We start from the raw sequence: 17,147 nt of genomic DNA, 5'->3' as shown, positions 1-17,147 counted from the left end.
TTATAAACAAAACAACAACAATCAGCAACAGGTTTGAGATAAAGACTTTTTTGAAGCATTCACTGGAATTAGATTAGGGAAGGTAAATGGAAAAAGCACAGTAACACTCATAAACCCCCCAAAAGTGACCTCCCCTAATAATTCTGCGGTTTGTTAAAACAAAAGATCCAATAATAGCTGGGCATAAGACTCTACATTGTACTTCTAAGGTCATGGGAAAGAAACAACAAATGAAACAGAGAACTATTTAATCCATAGCCACAGTTATCTACTGGATAGTGGGATGCACAGCTCCAGTAATTTCGGACTCTTTCTATGTAGCAAGAATCAGCATTTCTTCAAAGAAATCAGGAGAAAAAGAAATTCAGAATGCTAGTCATTAGAAGGAACAACGTGAAATGAAAATAGTATATGCCTGGGATCAAGAGTTACAACTAAACCATAAACATCAATTTTAGGCTACAAAAGCCTAAATTTGCTGTTTACAAAATACAAATCTGAGATGGATGTGCTCTGCACGCAGCAGTGAATAACCCCAGAGAGAATCACAAGATGTTGTTTCACGTAAATCTTCCAGTTCTCATGTCCCATGGAAATCTATCTTGTTCCGCATAATGGATGCGCAAGAACAAGATTTTGGAATTCTTACTTGGTGATTTTGGAGGCTTGTGAAAAATTTTCTTCTTTAACTTCTGAAAGAAAGAAAAAAGTTCCTGTGTATTTAAACTGCTCCAAGATTTCAGCATATTACCTCAAAATTGGCTTAAACCTCTATTTTTAATGGGGAATGGCTGCTCTAGTAACACAAAACCTTCTGGGTATAAAACATAAATCGTAGCATTAAGTATATACAGAAAGAGAGATTGAATTTGGCCACAGTAACAGTCACCCTAATTAAGGAGATCCTACTGATGTTTTATGCTACAAAGTTGTCATTTATGCCTAGAACGCAAAGTATGAGTAGCAGCAAGGCCAACATGATCACAGAGTAGAGAACGATCTGTAGGACCATTTAATTAACAGAAAGATTTGTTCAATTCCATTAGAATACTATAAAACGATTACTTAGGGCCCATAACTTGGTAAACAGTGAAATGATGCCAAACAATTTCCAGCCTGGAGTGCTGAGAATTTAGAACCTAGAACTGCACCCAGAATTAGATGAAGTTTCTGTATCAAGCTACATTGCAATAGCATATTGTTAACTCTATTGTCTGCAGAATCTATTTAATCGATCACTAGACATCACGTGGGTGTGGTGTGTGCAAAAACATCCTGAGAGGTCTTTTTAAGCATTCATCTGCAGCATGTCATTAATAAAACTCACCATTTCTGCATCTGATTCATAGGTTATCACAGACAGGCTGTCATCTCCCTGGGAAACAGATACATAAACTGTGATATTTGCTACTCTCTAGGTAACTGGTTATAATTTATGCCCAGAAAACTTTATTTCCTGCTATGATCGTGACAAAGTTTGAATGCAGTAAATTCACGAGGGCAATCTGTCACCACTTTTGCAAAAAATGGCTTCATCTGCTCCAGCAGAAGCGTTCTGTGCGACTTAGAGCCATTTGCTTCAGACTCGATCCATGATGAGACGTAGGCGCTCCAGCGCACAGAATAACAACTGCTGAACTTTCAGGCACCTCATCAGAGGTGCTGGTTCTCCATTAATTTCTCCAATAGTAATACTTAGTTAAGCAGGAACTCATCCCTCTATGCACTTCTCCATTTACTCTTTCCCTACCCAATCTGTGCTATGGGAACGTACAGTAAACCACACTGAAGAAGTGATCTAGCTAATAAAAACCAAACTAAATAATCAAATTAAAAAAAAAAAGCTTCAGATAACTGCTTATTTAATTTTTCCTCCTACTGAGCTAAATGAGGAATTTTCCCGCTTATCAAATGTGAGTATACCCGCAGCAGAAGGAAAACCTAGACAACATCCGCTCCCCTTTCAAGTTACATGAACGTATTAGATGAAACGCGTATTTTTGCTTGCTGCTGGCTCCATGGTGCTTACAGGTACAGACCGCTCCCTGCCAAAACGCAGCTTTAGCTCACGGCAGAAAGCAGGGAGAGGGGAAGTATTTTTGAGAAACCTGGGACTGACAACAACCGAGCAGGTAAAGCAGCTTTCTGCGCCGGCTGAGAGCAAGCAGGCACGCAGCTCACACGCCACGCCGCTCTTCGTTTCCTCAGGCAGCGTTCCTCACAGCGCCGATTTTTTGCTGTTTTTAAGGCCTTTTCCTTATCGCCCTGGCAGATCGCAGCAGTGCCTCAGGAAGCGGCGGGGCAGCGAGACAGGCCGCCTCGAGAGGAGCCGGCGCACAGGAGAAGGTGAACCGCGGGTAGCGACCTCGGCAACGCGCAGCTCCCCGCCGCCCGCCGGGCCCCGGCCCGCCCGCCCCGCCGGTCCTCAGGGCACGGCAGGCCGGGCCCGGCCGCCCGGCGCCATCCCCGCCGCTCACTTCTTACCAGCTCCCCCTCGGCAGCCGCCTCGCCGCCCCCCCGGGCCATGGCGAGGCGACGGGGAGGCCTCAGGGGGCGGCGGGGCCGCCCCGGGCCGCGGCGCCCGCCTCAGGGCAGCGGCGGCCTCGCGCCCGGCACTTCCGGCTCGCGGCGGCCATGGCAACCCGCCGCGCCGTTCTCCCCCTCTCCCCCCCGCCGGCAGCGGAGGGTGAGCGCGCATGCGCGCAGCGACCGGGCCGCGCCGGGTGTGCGCCGCTCCCCCCCCTCCCGGCCCCATCCCGGCCCTTCCGCGGGGCACCAGCGCCACCGCGCGGCAGGAGACGCCGCTCCCACCGCGCGCTTCGCGACAGGCGCTTTGCGGCCGCGCGCGCGCCTCGCGGCCGGTACGTCGCGGCGGGTCGCTCCGGGTGACGGAGCGGCGCGGCCATGTCGGCGTGGGAGGCCTCGTTCGTCGCCCGCGCCCGCCGCCGCTTCGCCATGACCCGCGAGTGCGGCCTGCTGCTGCCGCGCGTCTGCGCCGCCCTGGCCGACCCCCGGCAGCCCGGCTCCGACGACACCTGCCTGGAGAAGCTGCTCGACTGGTTCGGGGACCTCAGCGAGGCCGGTGAGGGCCCGCCGCCTGCCCCGGGCCGCGCGGCCGTTCAGCGGGCAGGGAGCCCCCCCGCGGGGGGCCGGTCCCTCGGTCGCACCTGGGGTCGGTCGGGGAAGCTTTTTCGTGCGTGGGGTCGGCACGAAGCTTCAGTCGAGCCTGAACTCGTGTGCCGTAGTTAAATCAGTTAACACCCCCCCCCCACCTCAGGGCTGAGTTAACCCCCATCCCCACCCCCCGGCGGGGGTTGTGAAGCAGGGACGGCAGTCTTGGTGCTGATTCTCTGTTTTTTTCTCCCTGGGCAACACCCCGTCGCTAGGGCCTACCTTGAAGCTGGTGCAGGACAACCCCTGCCTGACAGAGCTCATCACCTCTGTGCTGGCGCTACCGGAGCCGAGTCCAAGCATCCTGTCCTTTACTCTGCGGTTAGCAGGGATGCTCGCAGCTTCCGAAGACTGCTTCCAGCACTTGCAGGTGAGTCAGGTACCTGCTGCCACATGGCTCTTTCCACCTCTTTCCTTCTTGAGAACGCCTGAAAAAAATATATGTATTCTGCTTACAGAATTTATAACATACGTCAGAGAAATCATCAAACAGGAGTATGTTACTACCAGCATATAATCATACTATTCTTTTTCAGTTCTCACGTAAAGCTGCTGTCTTCTTTTATTTTGTAACAACAGCACTATAAACGCTGCTGTGGGGTGCTTCTCGTTTTCAGTTCAAAACAGTATATGGGATAACAGCATCTCGCAGCCATAACTGCAGAATATTACATCCCTAGACAGATCTCTTGCATTTAAACTGCAATAACAGATGGTGTTTTTCCTCTGTAGTAAATTGACAGGAAATCTCTCATTTATGCCCTGCAAAAATGAGGGAGTATTATAAGCCCTGCTTTATTCAGTGGCATAGATTTACAGTACAAAACTCAAAACCCAAAGGGCTGCCTTCGAGGAAGAGGTGCAGGTGACAAAGGACTCTAATGGAACCGACGTCTACTTAAATTGTCCCCAGCATCTTAAAAACAAAATTTTCCCCTGTAGTTATCCTTTTAGCAAAAGAAGGCCTCACTACGGTATCGCTGTTGAGTTTAAGTATGGGATTCTGAATGTTTTCCTCTTTAGTTATACAAGGCAAGAGAAGGCCTTGCTACAGTATCAATGTTATTGACTTGGGATGACTAAGCAGCCCCTCCACTCCTCTCAAGGCCCTTTCCTTACTGTTTACTTGTGTGTTCTCCTCTGGCCTCAGCAGGAGAAGCTGTTGGGCAGGCTCTTTGGCGAAGACGGGTCTCTGAACAGTGTGGTGTGGGAAGATGCATCCGTGCGAAGTGGCTGGGTGGAGGGTGTGCGCAACATGATGCACCACCAGCCTGCCCTCCACTTCCTCTGCAGCGGTGGTGAGTACTTTCAGAACTAGCAGCTCCTGATATCTTTTGTGTCTCTTCCATTCCAGTCTGTTGCTGAGATGTTAAATGAGATGGACAGCATGGAGACCACATGCCAGTGTGGTTATTTTACTTTACTTAAGAGAAAAGTAAACAATGTGTGAAAAAACTGAAGTTTCTGAAAGAAGGTTTCTTTGTTAAACTAGTTGTATGTTTCCCTTTCTTCAACACTAAACTTGTGTTTCTGTCAGAGGGGGGAAAAGGCATATCTTACAAAAGCTGCGATAAAAAGAGCTTGTTAGAAACCTACTGTATTCTAATTTCAGTATGATTTTACTTCAGAAAAACAAACCAGGGGCTCAGTTTTCTCTATTAATGCTCACTCACATTTGCAGTCCCATTGTCCTTTTGCAGGTATGTAAGTTTTCCTGCTGCTAACACCAGGCTTAGATTCCATGTGTGGAGGGGCTTAAAAGACTGAATTGGTATTAACCTGTGCAGCACACGTGCTCCTAGCCATGTAATAGAAAAGCAGTACTGTTGCTGCAGTTGCCTTTTTTCCTTACCAGTCATGTCTGCAGATAGTACAAGCTCCTCCCATAAATATACAGTGAGCATGCTCTCAACTCTTCTGATACTACTGACATTACATTGAAGTCCTCTTCTGTTCCTCAGTTACTAGTATCACATGAAAATAATTCTTCTTTCTTCTTCTGCTTTTTGGTAAGGATAGGCTGACCTTGAGTTGCAGCAGAGACTGCCAAAAAAAAAAAAAAAGGCATTTAAATCTGAATGATACTTTAATTAGAGTGATATATGGTTGGACTGCAACAAGGCATCTGCCTCAAAATAGAAAGGGTTTACCCCTCTCCCTCCACCCCCCCCTTCAATGACTTGTTTTGTTTTGACACAGGAGGCATAGATGTGATCTTCACTCTGCAAGGAGATCCCAGCCTGTTTGTGGCTTCAGCTGCCAGTCGGCTTCTGGTGCACATGCTCACCTTCTCTCTAGAGTCTGAAATGACTAAACCTCTCAGTGCAAAGGATTGTGACTGGCCAGTGTGTGCCCAAATGATTATAAAGCGTATAGAAGATTCCCTTCAGTCCAGCTCTGTCTCTCGAATCAAGCAGTCATTAAAACTGTTAACTAGTTTGTTTGGCTGTTGTCATGCTCCATGGACCGAAGTACTTTGGTTAGGTGTAGCAAAGCAAGTAGAATCCTTTTTGACGGAAGAGTCTGTTCAAGCACAGCACATGCTGGCGGATCTTTTGCTTAACGTGGCAAGGTGAAGATCTTTTGGGAGCTTGGATCCAGTGATGAGAAATATCTGTTTTCCAGCCTCTGTGTTTATAGGGTATATTGTTGACACTTCTTTCTTCCTAGATCTCCTGTGTTTTGTGACACTGAAGGCAGTTTTTGGGCATTAGTGACATCTGCTCTGGAACATTTAACCCCTGTACAAGCAGGTCCCTTGGCAGTAGGAATTCTGAGGCTCCACAAATGGTAGGTGTTGCTGCTGTAAAATTTTTGCGCTTTGCAGATATGTCTAGTCCCGTTCTGAGAGCTGTTGTTTTCACTGTTTTTCACTACGTTCCTTAACACCTAAGAGTGGTTGGCAAGACCATGCCCACAGTTAACTAAGTTTCAGACACTGATAGCTAGAATAATACAATTTCAAAGAAACCAATGTCATGCTTACAGGTACACGCTTGCCTCTTATCTAGAGCCAGCCAGTCTGTCGGGCAGAAATAGCAGACTACTTTAACTTTATAATGACTAGGTGGACACAGTTTGACTGCCTGTCAAATTCATTGTTCTCTCTGTTCAGTTTTCTTTCACAAAACCATTGACTAGTGTACAAACTTGAAGTGCTCTCCGGCAGAAATTTGCCATGTGGGGACCCCTGCCAACAGTCAAAGAATAATTTGGGTTAGAAGGGACCAGTAGCGGTGATCTAATTCAGCCTCCTGCTCGGTGCAAGGCTAACTTCAAAGGTAGGTCAGGTTGCTCAGGGCCCTCACCAGTCAAGGTTTAAATATCCCCAAGAATGGGGATTCCGTAACTTCTCTGGGCAGCCTCCAGCACTTAACCACTCTCTGTAAGAAAAATGTTTTCTCTATACCAGTTGGAATCTACCCTGTTGCAACTTACGACCATTGCTTTTCATGTTATCACTGTGCACCTCTGAGAAGTCTGCCTGCATCTTCTCCATAATTCCCATTTAGATGGTAGAAAAAGCACGAAGAAATCCTCAGGTGTTAAAGTAATATTGCACATGCAGATACTGATTTACAGGTGAAGTAACGCCTGAGTCTTAAGCTATAAGGGTACTGTTTGGTTGAGAAGAAATGCCTCCCTTTTGAAAAAAAAAAAAAAAACACCTTTGCACCCAAGATCCCACTATCTCTGTTACTTGCATTTCTTGCTGAGGCTGCTTATAAGTTCCACAGCCATTTCTCCTCTGCTCTTGGTTTAGCCAAGAAGCTTGGAAGAAGGCTTGAATCCTGGTTACTTTTGTTGCTCTTCTGCCGGTTGCTGGCTTGGTTAGAAGCTTAGGTGAAAAATGCTGTTCTTCTGATCAACATTGGGGGCACATGGCTTGAGAAAGAATTGAAGGGTTTTTTGTTTTGTTTTTGACTGCTGTTTCTTCCTTTGAAGCCCACAAAATGTGAGGATTCAGGCACTGACTGTTCTGCTTCAGCCAATGGACTGTATTTTAAGAGCAGCCTCCCAGCCCCTGGAATATGCAGGTACAGTGGTGATAGAAAAGCTAGAGACTATTCTGCTTGCCAGGGTTTTTAGTGTCTGGTGGAGGAGGAAGAGTAGAAGGAGTTGTTGGCAGTACCAGTGTTTTTGGTGAAGTTCAGCGTCCTGCTGATTGAGAATTACATTTGAAGGGATGTCATTCCAATTACATCTGTCAAACTCTTGATTAACTTACATATTTTAAAATCACTGTCCTTTGTATTCACTAAATAGCAACCTGACCTCTTCTCTCCTTCATTCCACCAGGTTTGCTGGATGAGTCTGTCACAGATCCTGCCACTGTTGAAAGCGTTCTGTCCTCCAGGTCATCTTGTGCTAGTCTCCTGTGTCAGACTCTTGGTCATCTGGAGGAGCTGCTGTCTCTGGTAACATTCAGAGAAGATAAAAGCCCAGGGATGAGACTGGTCCTTGAAAGACAGCATTAAGATTGGTTGCAAACTTGCGCAGTAGAACTTTACAGAACATGGAGAAGGGATGACAGTGGGGGGCTTCCCTATGTTAAAGAAATCTAGCACGCTAGACTCCAAATAAGAGAACAGAAGAATACTGAGGCTTGTAAAGAAGGACTGCATTTAGTTTCAAATCCACCTTCACAAGCTTAATTACCCATACCCTACCTCTCCTGCAAATATCGATCCTCCGAAAAACAAATTGCACTGCTTTCCCAAGCAGTGGTAGGAACCATCTTCCATCTGTGCCATAGTTCTCTGGGAAAGAGGAAGATAATTTGTTCATAGCTATCACCCTTGTGGCCTGATAAGAAAGGGCACACTAGAAATTGCAGTTTTTGCCCAAGTCCTGACCAAAAACTCCTGGTCTTGATGCACGTTTGAGACGTTTGTTGGAAACTTGCTTTTTTTCCTTCCATTAGATGCATTTGCCAGTGGATTTACCCTATACATCTTTGCTACGCTCTCTCATAACAATATTACAATTCTGTAATGGCCTCCTAATTCCAGCTTATCCTCTGGGAAGCAAGATAAGCCAAATCTTGATTGTTTGCTTCAGAGTACAGAGGTCAGCTCTTGATGTCCTGGCTGTGCTCTCAGAGCGGAAGGGTGAGTTAATCTTTGTGCTTTAATTTTTTTTTTAGATTTTGGAAATACTTGACCATTATGTGATTGCAGAATTTTCCATCCCACCTTCTCACTGAAGTTTCTGAGCAAAGACTACTGCTTCCGTTTCTGAAATTTGTTCATTTTTCAATTCCTCCTACTGTGTTGGTTAGCCCTAATTTCTGTTGATAAGATAGGGCAGGTGATGCTGTAACTAAAAAAAGTTTGGATTAGTGGTTTTGAGAAGATGGATGTTTCTCCCTTGCTTTCAGGACTGCTTTTTCCTCCAAAATGCAGTTTTATAATCCTGTATCTTTCAGTATTTCAACAGTTGAAATTTTTCATTCTTTCCCTATTGGACCTTCAGCTCTCAGTTTTCTGTGTTTCAGGCTGTGACACGCTCGTAGAAAGTTTATTTGACGTCCTTTTGGCATACCTGGAGAGTCCAAACACTAACCCTACAGTAAGTATAGGAGCAAGGACAGTCATGTGTATTAGCTTGCTCCACTGGGATGTAGTTCTGAGAAACAGTCTGACAATAGTTGCTTCTTAACACAGTTTGCATTAGAATATATAGGAGGATTATTTTGACTCTGGGTGGCTTGCAGGTCATAACTAAAATGTTAGTGAGCGAGTAATTGGATGCTTTTGAAAGATGGGAGCCATCACATCTAGGAGTAGTGCCAACATATTAAACGTGATGTGGCCTTTAAGCATCCAGTTGGTGCTAGGGTTGTTTGTTTTGTCAGAATGGCTCAGAAGACAACTGCAAATCAAAACCTGGAGAAACCAGGAGTTTATATTACTAGCTTAAGAACAGGCATGTTCTAGGAGCTTACTAGAAATACTGTATAGGTACCATTTGCTTGTGGCTTACTTCCTAATAAGGACAGATATTTGTTTTTCCTGGGAATTTCTCTGTAATTTGAGGATAAAACAAATTCTATCTAGGGTAAAGGCAAAAAATGCTTCTTCTCATATTAAAGTAAATGTGCTTTATGTTGTTTAGGTTCTGAAAAAGTCATTTCAAGCTGCATCCAAATGGCTGGTGTGCTTACCTGAAATGTCCCGTTTCAACAGCCAGTGGCAAACCAAGAAGATTCTGCAAGGTAACAAAACTTTTCAAGCTGGGACAAACAGCAGCTTGCAGCATGTATGAAACCTCCTCTCACCTACCTTTCCCACTTGGAGGACTTACAACTGACCTGTTTGCAATTACGTTGAATGTAGGGTTTAGCAGTCCCTGTAGTGCAATGGAGAACTCCAGGGGGGACACACAGCAGCAACAAAAGGGATTGCATCTGATAAAGTGATGTAGAGGTGGTAGAGTGATTGCTTTGGTAAGGCTTGTTACCTTTCATGTGCATCCAAGCCTGTCACTTGACTTTTACAGATGTATTTCTGGTGCTGCAGAAGCGTTTGTGCAGTCCTTGCTGGGAAGTACGAGATTCTTCTCTGGAGTTCCTCACCGTCCTGATTAAAGGCTTGAGAGGTACGTGCAGAGATAAGATGGTTCAGATTGGAGGAGTATTTCCTTTAATGCTGTAAAAGTCACTGGGGCTTGTGAAGCATCCTCTGATGTGTAATTGGAGAGAAAAAAAATATTCTCAGATCATGAGCAAAATCTTCTAAAAGATTAACAAGCTTAGAAATCTGAGTTTATCAGGCAAGTAGTATATGTTCTCCTCAATGACAGTTTTAGTGAATTAAAGTGAGAAATACTGAGACTGTTCTTCAACATGTGTCAGAGCAGGTGACAATAATCCTTAATGGCAGATAATCCTTTCCCTTTTCTCTGTTTGCTCTATAGTGGATTCTGGTTCCTCTGAACAGGCTGGGGGCTGGGATTTAGGAGGCGCTATGCTGCAGGTCTTATTTGCATGCTTTGGATTAACTACTGATTTTCCACTTTTCCTCAATGCTCAAGCATTGCAGCAGGCAGCACTAAGGCTGTATTAATTCTTCTACAGTAGCCCTGCTGTGTTGGAAGAGGGGAGGATGTTGTCTACCACTGTCTCCATCCAGGTCAGAAAGGAAGTATCCAGCACACTCAGCTGTGTTAGCAGTGCACCGCAGCCGCCCTTCTCAGTGGTGCTGCTTCAGTTACATCTAGTTTTCTTTACCGGGGTCTTGAGATCAAGAAGGGAAGACTTTTTTTCATCCTTTAAGCAAAACAGTTAGTTTGATGGGCTGAAACCATGTCCCTGCTTGCCTAAAGGAAAGGTTTTCTTGCCCCTAGAATAACGGTAAATGGATTTTTTTCCAAACTTTGCTGTTTAGCAGGGCTTGACTGGAGGTCACCAGGGAGCCTGACACAGAGCATCTGTACTCTTAAAAGCAGCTGCCTGGTCTCTGCAGCAGCTCAGCTCACTGGCAGCTGTTCCTCCAGTCAGTGGGCGTCCTTGTATGACGCAGAGGACTGTTTGCATTGGAAACAGCTTCAAGTTCTGAGAGAATAAAGCCTCACTTCTTTGGACTACTGTCTTGTTTACAGACCAGGATGAGTTCAGGCAGACTCTCCTCTCTTCGGAGGTGCCGAGGCTTACAGAAGATCTTCTTGAGGACCCAGAGAGTTACGTGCGAGCGAGTGCTGTGACTACTGCAGGACACCTGACCTTCATTACTTACTTTGCTGCAGAGTCACCTGTCATAGGGAGTCAATATAATAAAGAGGTATGGTAACTTTGTGTAGCCCACAGCGACAGAATCAAGCAGAACTGCATAACATTTTGCTGTTATATTGTTTATAACTTTCTTGAAGTCATCTGCAGTCTCATGCAGTCAGGTTTCACAACCGTTTAAATAAGATGCTACAGCAGTGACAAGGGACTAGATTTTTTTTACTTACGCTATTCTTGTTTCTTTACATGTTCTTTCCCTCTTTGTGTTTTCTCTTTGTCTTTTTGTGTTTAGAACACTGTAGCAAAGCTTCAAGAAATCTTGTCTACAGATCCGGAGGGCTTTCCTAGGAGGGCTGTGATCAGCATCTTCACCAAGTGGCTGAGACAAGGCTACGCAGGTCTACTGCAGGACAGAGAGCAGTTTGTCTCTAGAGTGATCCAAATCGCAGAGAGCGACTTAGACTGGGAAGTCAGGCTTGGTGGTTTGGAATTGGTTGAAGTTTTCTGCGTCCAGACGCTTTGCCGACTTGGCCGTCCTAAATGCCCGTATGCTCCTCTCTCATCTGCATTCACTAGTTCCGTTGGTCAGCATGAGTCGCTGCAGATATTTTGCCAAGCAAAACTGTTTGGCTTTTTGTTTCGTTCTTTGTGTGACTGTGACAGGCCAGTTGGTCAGAAAGCCTGCGATGTATTGCTTGCCTTAAGATCTAGTTTTTATCCAAGTAACACCCTGAAGGATTTTCAAGAGACTGGAGATTCACCTGCAGGACATGGCATTGCATGGTTACAAAGGACACTAAGGCAGGGTTCTCTGGCCCAGAACTTCCCCTCAGGCAGTGGTAACGAGATTGACTTCCAAGATCCAGAGAGCATGCTTCTGGCTTTGGGAACAATAGACCTAGAAGAGCTGCATGATGATCTAAACAAAAGTAGTGACCACGTGGAGAAAAGCCCTCAGTCGCTCTTACAGGACATCCTTGCTACTGTGGGCACCGTAGAGGAGAATGAAGCTGACTGCTACTAAAGACATCTCTGCTTTAAGGGAGCAGTGCTTCACATCATTTTTTTTTTTTGGAGGAGAATTTTTGCTACTAGTCATGAAGTCTGTCTTGAGAGAGCCTCAAAAGAAGGACTACTTTGAATAGAGAAAAGGATTAAATGTTAGATGAGTCACACAATCTTTGCTTTAATACTGGTGTAAATTTTCTGATAAATGTCATTTATAGTTAACTGTCTGAGCTGTTTCTCAAAGTAAAATATATTTAAGAAGTGGATTTGTTTTGCTTTTAACTTGTACATTCTTTAGGAAAGCACTAGGCCTTGCTCTCCATGAAGAAACCTATTTTTTAAAAAAGAGAAACAAAGGAGTGACTGAAAACAATTATTGCATGCTCCTTTTAAAGCCAGAGTAGCTAAACCTATTGAAGACTGGCTTTAAAAATACACTGTTTTTACCTTGTCCATATCCTTATTCTAAAAATGGGGTTCTCAAGTTCCCTGTTGCATTTAGAACAGAGGAAGGCGTTTGAGGGATTATAAGTGTACTGGTTTTATTTATCTATCTGTGCACTGGTTTGATCTCAGTGATGACACTAAAAAGCTAACAAAGTTCTTATTTGATGCTTTTTAAATTGAAATCAGGAGAAAGTCCCAGTTTGTTGGCCTTTGTAAGTGCTCCTATTCTTGATTTCTGAAGAATAGCTCCTAACTGATAAAAGAGATTTTGACACCTGCAGCTGTTCCATGATAACATTGATCCATGCTTAGCTTTAGTAAACAATTAGAAAACAGCAGCTATAATGAGAAGGACAACACTTTTCTGGAGAAAGACTTGCCAGCTTTTAAGAAGCTCAGGGAAGGCTGTAGTTTGTTACTGAATCCAATGACTCCTCTTGTGCTGTTTAAGAAGCCTTCTGTAATATGAAGAAACAGTACCTTTAGCAGTAGGTCAGACTGTACTATATTCCTTTTCAGTACTGAAGTGTTACCTAGCATCCTGTATCCTCTCTTAGCCTAACATAGAGGCAGGAACACAACACTCATGTTAGCCTAATGGAGGCTATAGCATTTAATGCAGTTGAGACACTTACTCATACAATCTCAGTCTTCAGTATTATCCCTGCAGCACTACACTGGGGTTAGATGTAGTTTAAATGTCTTGCTGCTAAGGCTGGAGGTTTACTCAGTGCCTTTTAATGAACTCAGCATGCTTATCTAGCACTCTGCACACAGCTTTATATATGACAGAGCCCTTGGGTATTGTAACAGCAGCTGTTCTTAGGAGAGAGCAGCTTCTGCTGGTGATACACAATTCTACTTGGCCAGCAACTACACATGGCAGAAGACAGAAGATATGAAAAATCATGCCTTTCCCTGTGCCTGCGTTTTGCTCTGAACTTGGGAGGGTTATTAAAAGAGAAGGGAGCGGCTTTTAAGGAAGTGTGGGTCGTTTGTGGAGGTTTAGCACTCCTGTCTGTTGAAGGGGTTATAATTCCAAAACTAGCATTACATCTTGGCAATAAGTCGGATAGATAGATACACTCCAGGAAAGCAGATGAGCGGGTTGCTGGGGGGGATTTATTCCTCCCTTTCGGGACTAGAATTCTTGACGTTTCAAGGTTGCCCGCTTTAAGAGATGCCCAGGAATTTATTCAAAGATCAGCAAATTGAACAAATTACTTGTTACAGAAAGAAGAATCCACTGCACATTAAGGAGGTCTCTCGATTCTCAGTCCTGTTCACTTTTAATGGAGCTTTTTCCTATTTTGTAGAGGTTGGAATGATAACAGGTTGCCCAATTGCAGTCCAAAGTCCTTTTTATAGACAGGATGGCTTGCACCAGTGAAAGTCAAAGTTGTACAACTGATGGGCCAAACTGAGATGGCTCCTTATTTTTGGAAGAGGAATTAAGGTGTCCTTTCATTGAAAAAAAGAAGTCTTTCCCTCTAGCAATTAAGCGACTCAATGCTGATTTTGCACTTCTCGTCCTCTGAGCTCACAACCCTTCCTTGCTTTGTGTTTTCTGTTTCTCTAGTTACAGTGTTACAGTACAGAGTCTTGTTAGTGCTGAGATGCTGGGACTGGCATCCCACACCTGGTAATTGGGAGACAGCTGAAGAGTTAGGAACATCTGAGCAGCGTGAAGAGTGAAGTGGCAGGGAATAGAGAGCTCAGGGGAGATGAGAAAAATCCATTGATTCTTTCTGCAGAAAAAAAGGTGTCAGTAGGATTTGTGAGCTGAAAGGTTAGCACTCAATTTGTAAACAAGCACCAAACGGCTACTAATGTGAATTATCCTACTATCTTATCCTCAGACATGTAGATGAGCAAGCCTAAGAGAAATCAGGACTAGATTTCAGCAAGAGAAAGATCTAATGGGAGCTGTATTCAAGTACATATTTTTCAAGACAATCTAAAAATTGCCTACTGAATATCTGACTGCAAAAAAAAAAAAAAGCTTCCCTTTTCAATTCTGTCCATAATCATCTCGCCTAGACTTGTTACAGCCCTGGGGAAGAGTTACTAAGCTTATGGTCTGATTTCATATTCAGGCACATTTGTTCTGCTCTGGAGCAATCCCTATGCTAGGACGCCCATTTTTTTACTGTGTTAAGAAATTGTTTGCAAGTCCTACCCCACTTTCTTATAACACTAACTTATTTTCGACCTACTTCTTACCTACCAAAGTTATTTTTGCACATCTACAAGATACTTATCCCAGCCACACAGCTTTCTGCTGGGTTAAGGATTTATGCCATTTGCTAACTCTTGCTGAGTATTTGTGGTCACAACACACCTAAAGGAAAAAGGAATCTTATTCACAGTTCTGCAAAACAGACTTGTTACCCCAAACATGTCCTGGCACTTGAGACTACGCATACTGAGCATTAAGGTCAACAAGTGGCATTGCTACTCACCATTTCACAATGTTAAAACAACAGTTCCCTCTATAAACTGTGCGCACTCAGTGCGCTGCTGTCACACACGGTGCACTGGTGGCGTAGAGCAGGAAGCGGTCTGCCAGGCGTTCAGTTACAGAAAAGGTGCAAGCTGCCTTTCTGGGATGGGTTTCTGTGGAAACTGCTGCTTTTACACCCTTGAAGCTGTAGCTGTACAGTTCCTGTAGGAGACGGGCACCACAGAGAATTTTTTTTTTTCCCCCATATGCACATGATAGCTGATTTAACCAAAGGCTGTGGCCTTTGCTGTGATTTACTTTAGTGGGCAGCGGGAAGTAGGAACAGAAGTGGTATCAACACAGAACATCACAGACTAGAAAAATCTAGGTCTGCAATGGCTGGTACTGTGGAAAAAAAGAGGATTACAAAGCTCTGTTCCACTCTTTAGCTAAAAAGGGTGCAATGTAAGCTGTGTTGCCTGATCCGCATGCAGGTATGAAATTCCTAGAGCTGCTTCCAACACATTTCAACAAAGCTCTGCAGAAAGGATTTATCCTTTTGTTGCTCAGCCTCAAACAGAAGCAGTGGAGAACAAGCATCTTTGGCTCAGCCTTACACTAGTAATGGCTTTATAAAAGCTGCCAAAGGAATGGCTGTTCATTTTTTTTTTGTTTTAATACACTGGACATTTAACATCTGAAGACTTCTCTACCCAATTATACTGACTGCATAACTTTTAGTCAAAAATAGGCCATGAAAGTCTAAGGCTGCTGCTTTAGCTTAGATATATGGGCTCTGCGATTACAAATCAACTCATGCATATCTTTAAAATTTCTTGTGTCTGTCTAGTACAAGCGCTAATTCTCAGGACACATTCATCACAGCTTTTAAAAGCCAGTGTGCGTGGCAGAGGAAACTCGTCAAGCAGCTTCACTGCAGAAGTTCTCAGCAATTTACAATGGAAAAATGTATCAGTAGCAGCACCCTTCTAGGCTGCATCATTTCCCTTTGTGAGCAGTGGTTTTTGTCCTCTGCTGAGAAATAAAGCAGCAGTGAATGCATCCAGACCTCAGCCTGCGTCAGACGCACTTCGCTACAGGCAGGGCAGCTCTTGCTTATAACCTTGCCAGCCACACACTGAGATGGAAGTGGAACAACCTTCTTCTTCAAAAGTGTTTTGTCTGTGCAGACTGAGAAGGAAATAAAGCCAATGATGTACAACTGTAATGAAAGCATTAAAGACACGCTCTACAAACACACGTGTTGCTCATTGAGGATACGCTTCTAACTTCGCCCTGGATGGAAGAGGAAATAAACAACCTGGGTTAAGAGTCCCTGCATAACCAGAGGTGCAATTACACAGCTGTTCCGTTTAAAACAAAGGTAACGTGAAGAAAACCGTATTTCAGACCATCAGTAATATCAATGCCAAATCTCTGCTTAGAGTGCAGCAGCTCAGAGGAATATATTTGCCATAAACACAACAGGGCTGGGAAGATGCCTTTCATCTTACCCTTTGTCACATGGCTGCCTCCAAAACAAACCTATCCAGACCAAGCTGCTGCCCCAGCTCACTCTCTCGTGGTTCAAAGGCAGGAACAGAGCGTGGGACCACTGCTTTCAGGGACATTTCTTGGTTAGGTCAAGTGTGTTGGGGGGGGGGGGGTGTAAAGTAACCTTAAAGAGCTCCTGTAAAGTGTTAGGTCTTGACCTGTGTAGGACTGCCCCTTTTCAGTCCTATCTTTAGTGCTAGGTAGGCAGGAATTACCCTTAGGGGATAGACAGATACGCTTGCAAATCTTCCCATTCTCCCGTTTCATTATCTCCGAGTCTTCATATTTCTAGTCTCCCTTGAAGCCACATTCCCTGAGCTTTCAGGGCAAGGCAGTGGGAGGGAGCAGGGAATTTGCTCTCCTGCACATAGGAATGTCCGTATTTGTCTCGGTCAGTCCCTTGCCATCACCCCACTTGGGGAGGCCGTCCTCCCCATGCAGGGCTTCGGACCCCGAGCGGCTGAAGGAGCTGCACAGCCAGGTCTAGCAACGATGACCCAGGCCGTAGCAGGAAGCATTACTTGGCCCAGCTAAGCTAGCTGCAAAACAAAAGCTTGTTAGGCTGTGTTAGCAATCACACATGCAACTCTTCTGGTGTAGACAGGCCCTTATGCTGGCTGGGCAGGGGCGCAGGTGAGCGCTGGAGCCCGTTGCTTTCAAATTCAAACACCCTTCACGAGACCGGTCTCATGAGTACAACTCGGGTTACATGCCAACAACAAAAAGCTGCAGTTGAAAACACGGCGATGGTTGCTAAGTGACAGCATCCATACGGCCTGTCACCACCACGAGCTG

General features: G+C 44.9%; 2 protein-coding genes across 8 annotated transcripts in view; one reads left to right on the top strand and one right to left on the bottom strand.

The window, feature by feature from the left end:
* IQCE (IQ motif containing E) overlaps positions 1-2,704 on the bottom strand; it is a 29,395-nt gene extending 26,691 nt beyond the window's left edge. For 2 of the 3 annotated variants that reach the window (XM_068909189.1, XM_068909190.1), the window contains exons 1-3: positions 2,485-2,704; positions 1,328-1,375; positions 650-692 (exon numbers count right to left, since the gene is read on the bottom strand). In XM_068909189.1, the coding sequence (XP_068765290.1) occupies positions 650-692; positions 1,328-1,375; positions 2,485-2,526 (133 nt within the window). In that variant the 5' untranslated portion in view covers positions 2,527-2,704. The remainder of the gene's footprint in view (positions 1-649; positions 693-1,327; positions 1,376-2,484) is intronic. The other variant, XM_068909192.1, reaches the window with a different exon arrangement.
* On the top strand, positions 1,849-12,174 carry BRAT1 (BRCA1 associated ATM activator 1). Of its 5 annotated transcripts, XM_068909188.1 has the most exons (14): positions 2,025-2,132; positions 2,273-2,346; positions 3,387-3,541; positions 4,322-4,469; positions 5,371-5,743; positions 5,842-5,961; positions 7,117-7,208; positions 7,471-7,589; positions 8,096-8,282; positions 8,669-8,742; positions 9,289-9,388; positions 9,673-9,771; positions 10,774-10,952; positions 11,193-12,174. In XM_068909188.1, the coding sequence occupies exons 3-14, from the start codon at positions 3,503-3,505 to the stop codon at positions 11,922-11,924; spliced, it is 2,262 nt and encodes a 753-aa protein (XP_068765289.1). In that variant the 5' UTR covers positions 2,025-2,132; positions 2,273-2,346; positions 3,387-3,502; the 3' UTR covers positions 11,925-12,174. The 5 variants fall into 5 exon arrangements, with proteins under 5 accessions (XP_068765286.1, XP_068765285.1, XP_068765289.1 ...); XM_068909185.1 differs by having other exon boundaries at positions 1,849-2,346; positions 4,325-4,469; XM_068909184.1 differs by having other exon boundaries at positions 1,849-2,346.
* Positions 12,175-17,147: the final 4,973 nt, after the last annotated feature.

This window comes from Struthio camelus, chromosome 15 (genome assembly GCF_040807025.1).
Source record: "Struthio camelus isolate bStrCam1 chromosome 15, bStrCam1.hap1, whole genome shotgun sequence".
NCBI lineage: Eukaryota > Metazoa > Chordata > Aves > Struthioniformes > Struthionidae > Struthio > Struthio camelus.
The sequence above is the reverse complement of the archived record's forward strand: the minus strand, read 5'-3'. Positions and strand labels throughout refer to the sequence as shown.

Excerpts from the sequence above, each read along its gene's own strand:
- BRAT1 (XM_068909184.1), top strand. The coding sequence starts at position 1,986 with ATGAAACGCGTATTTTTGCTTGCTGCTGGCTCCATGGTGCTTACAGGT. Across the intron at positions 4,470-5,370 it reads CCACTTCCTCTGCAGCGGTG|GAGGCATAGATGTGATCTTC; the intron begins GTGAGTACTTTC and ends GTTTTGACACAG. Across the intron at positions 5,962-7,116 it reads ATTCTGAGGCTCCACAAATG|CCCACAAAATGTGAGGATTC; the intron begins GTAGGTGTTGCT and ends CTTCCTTTGAAG.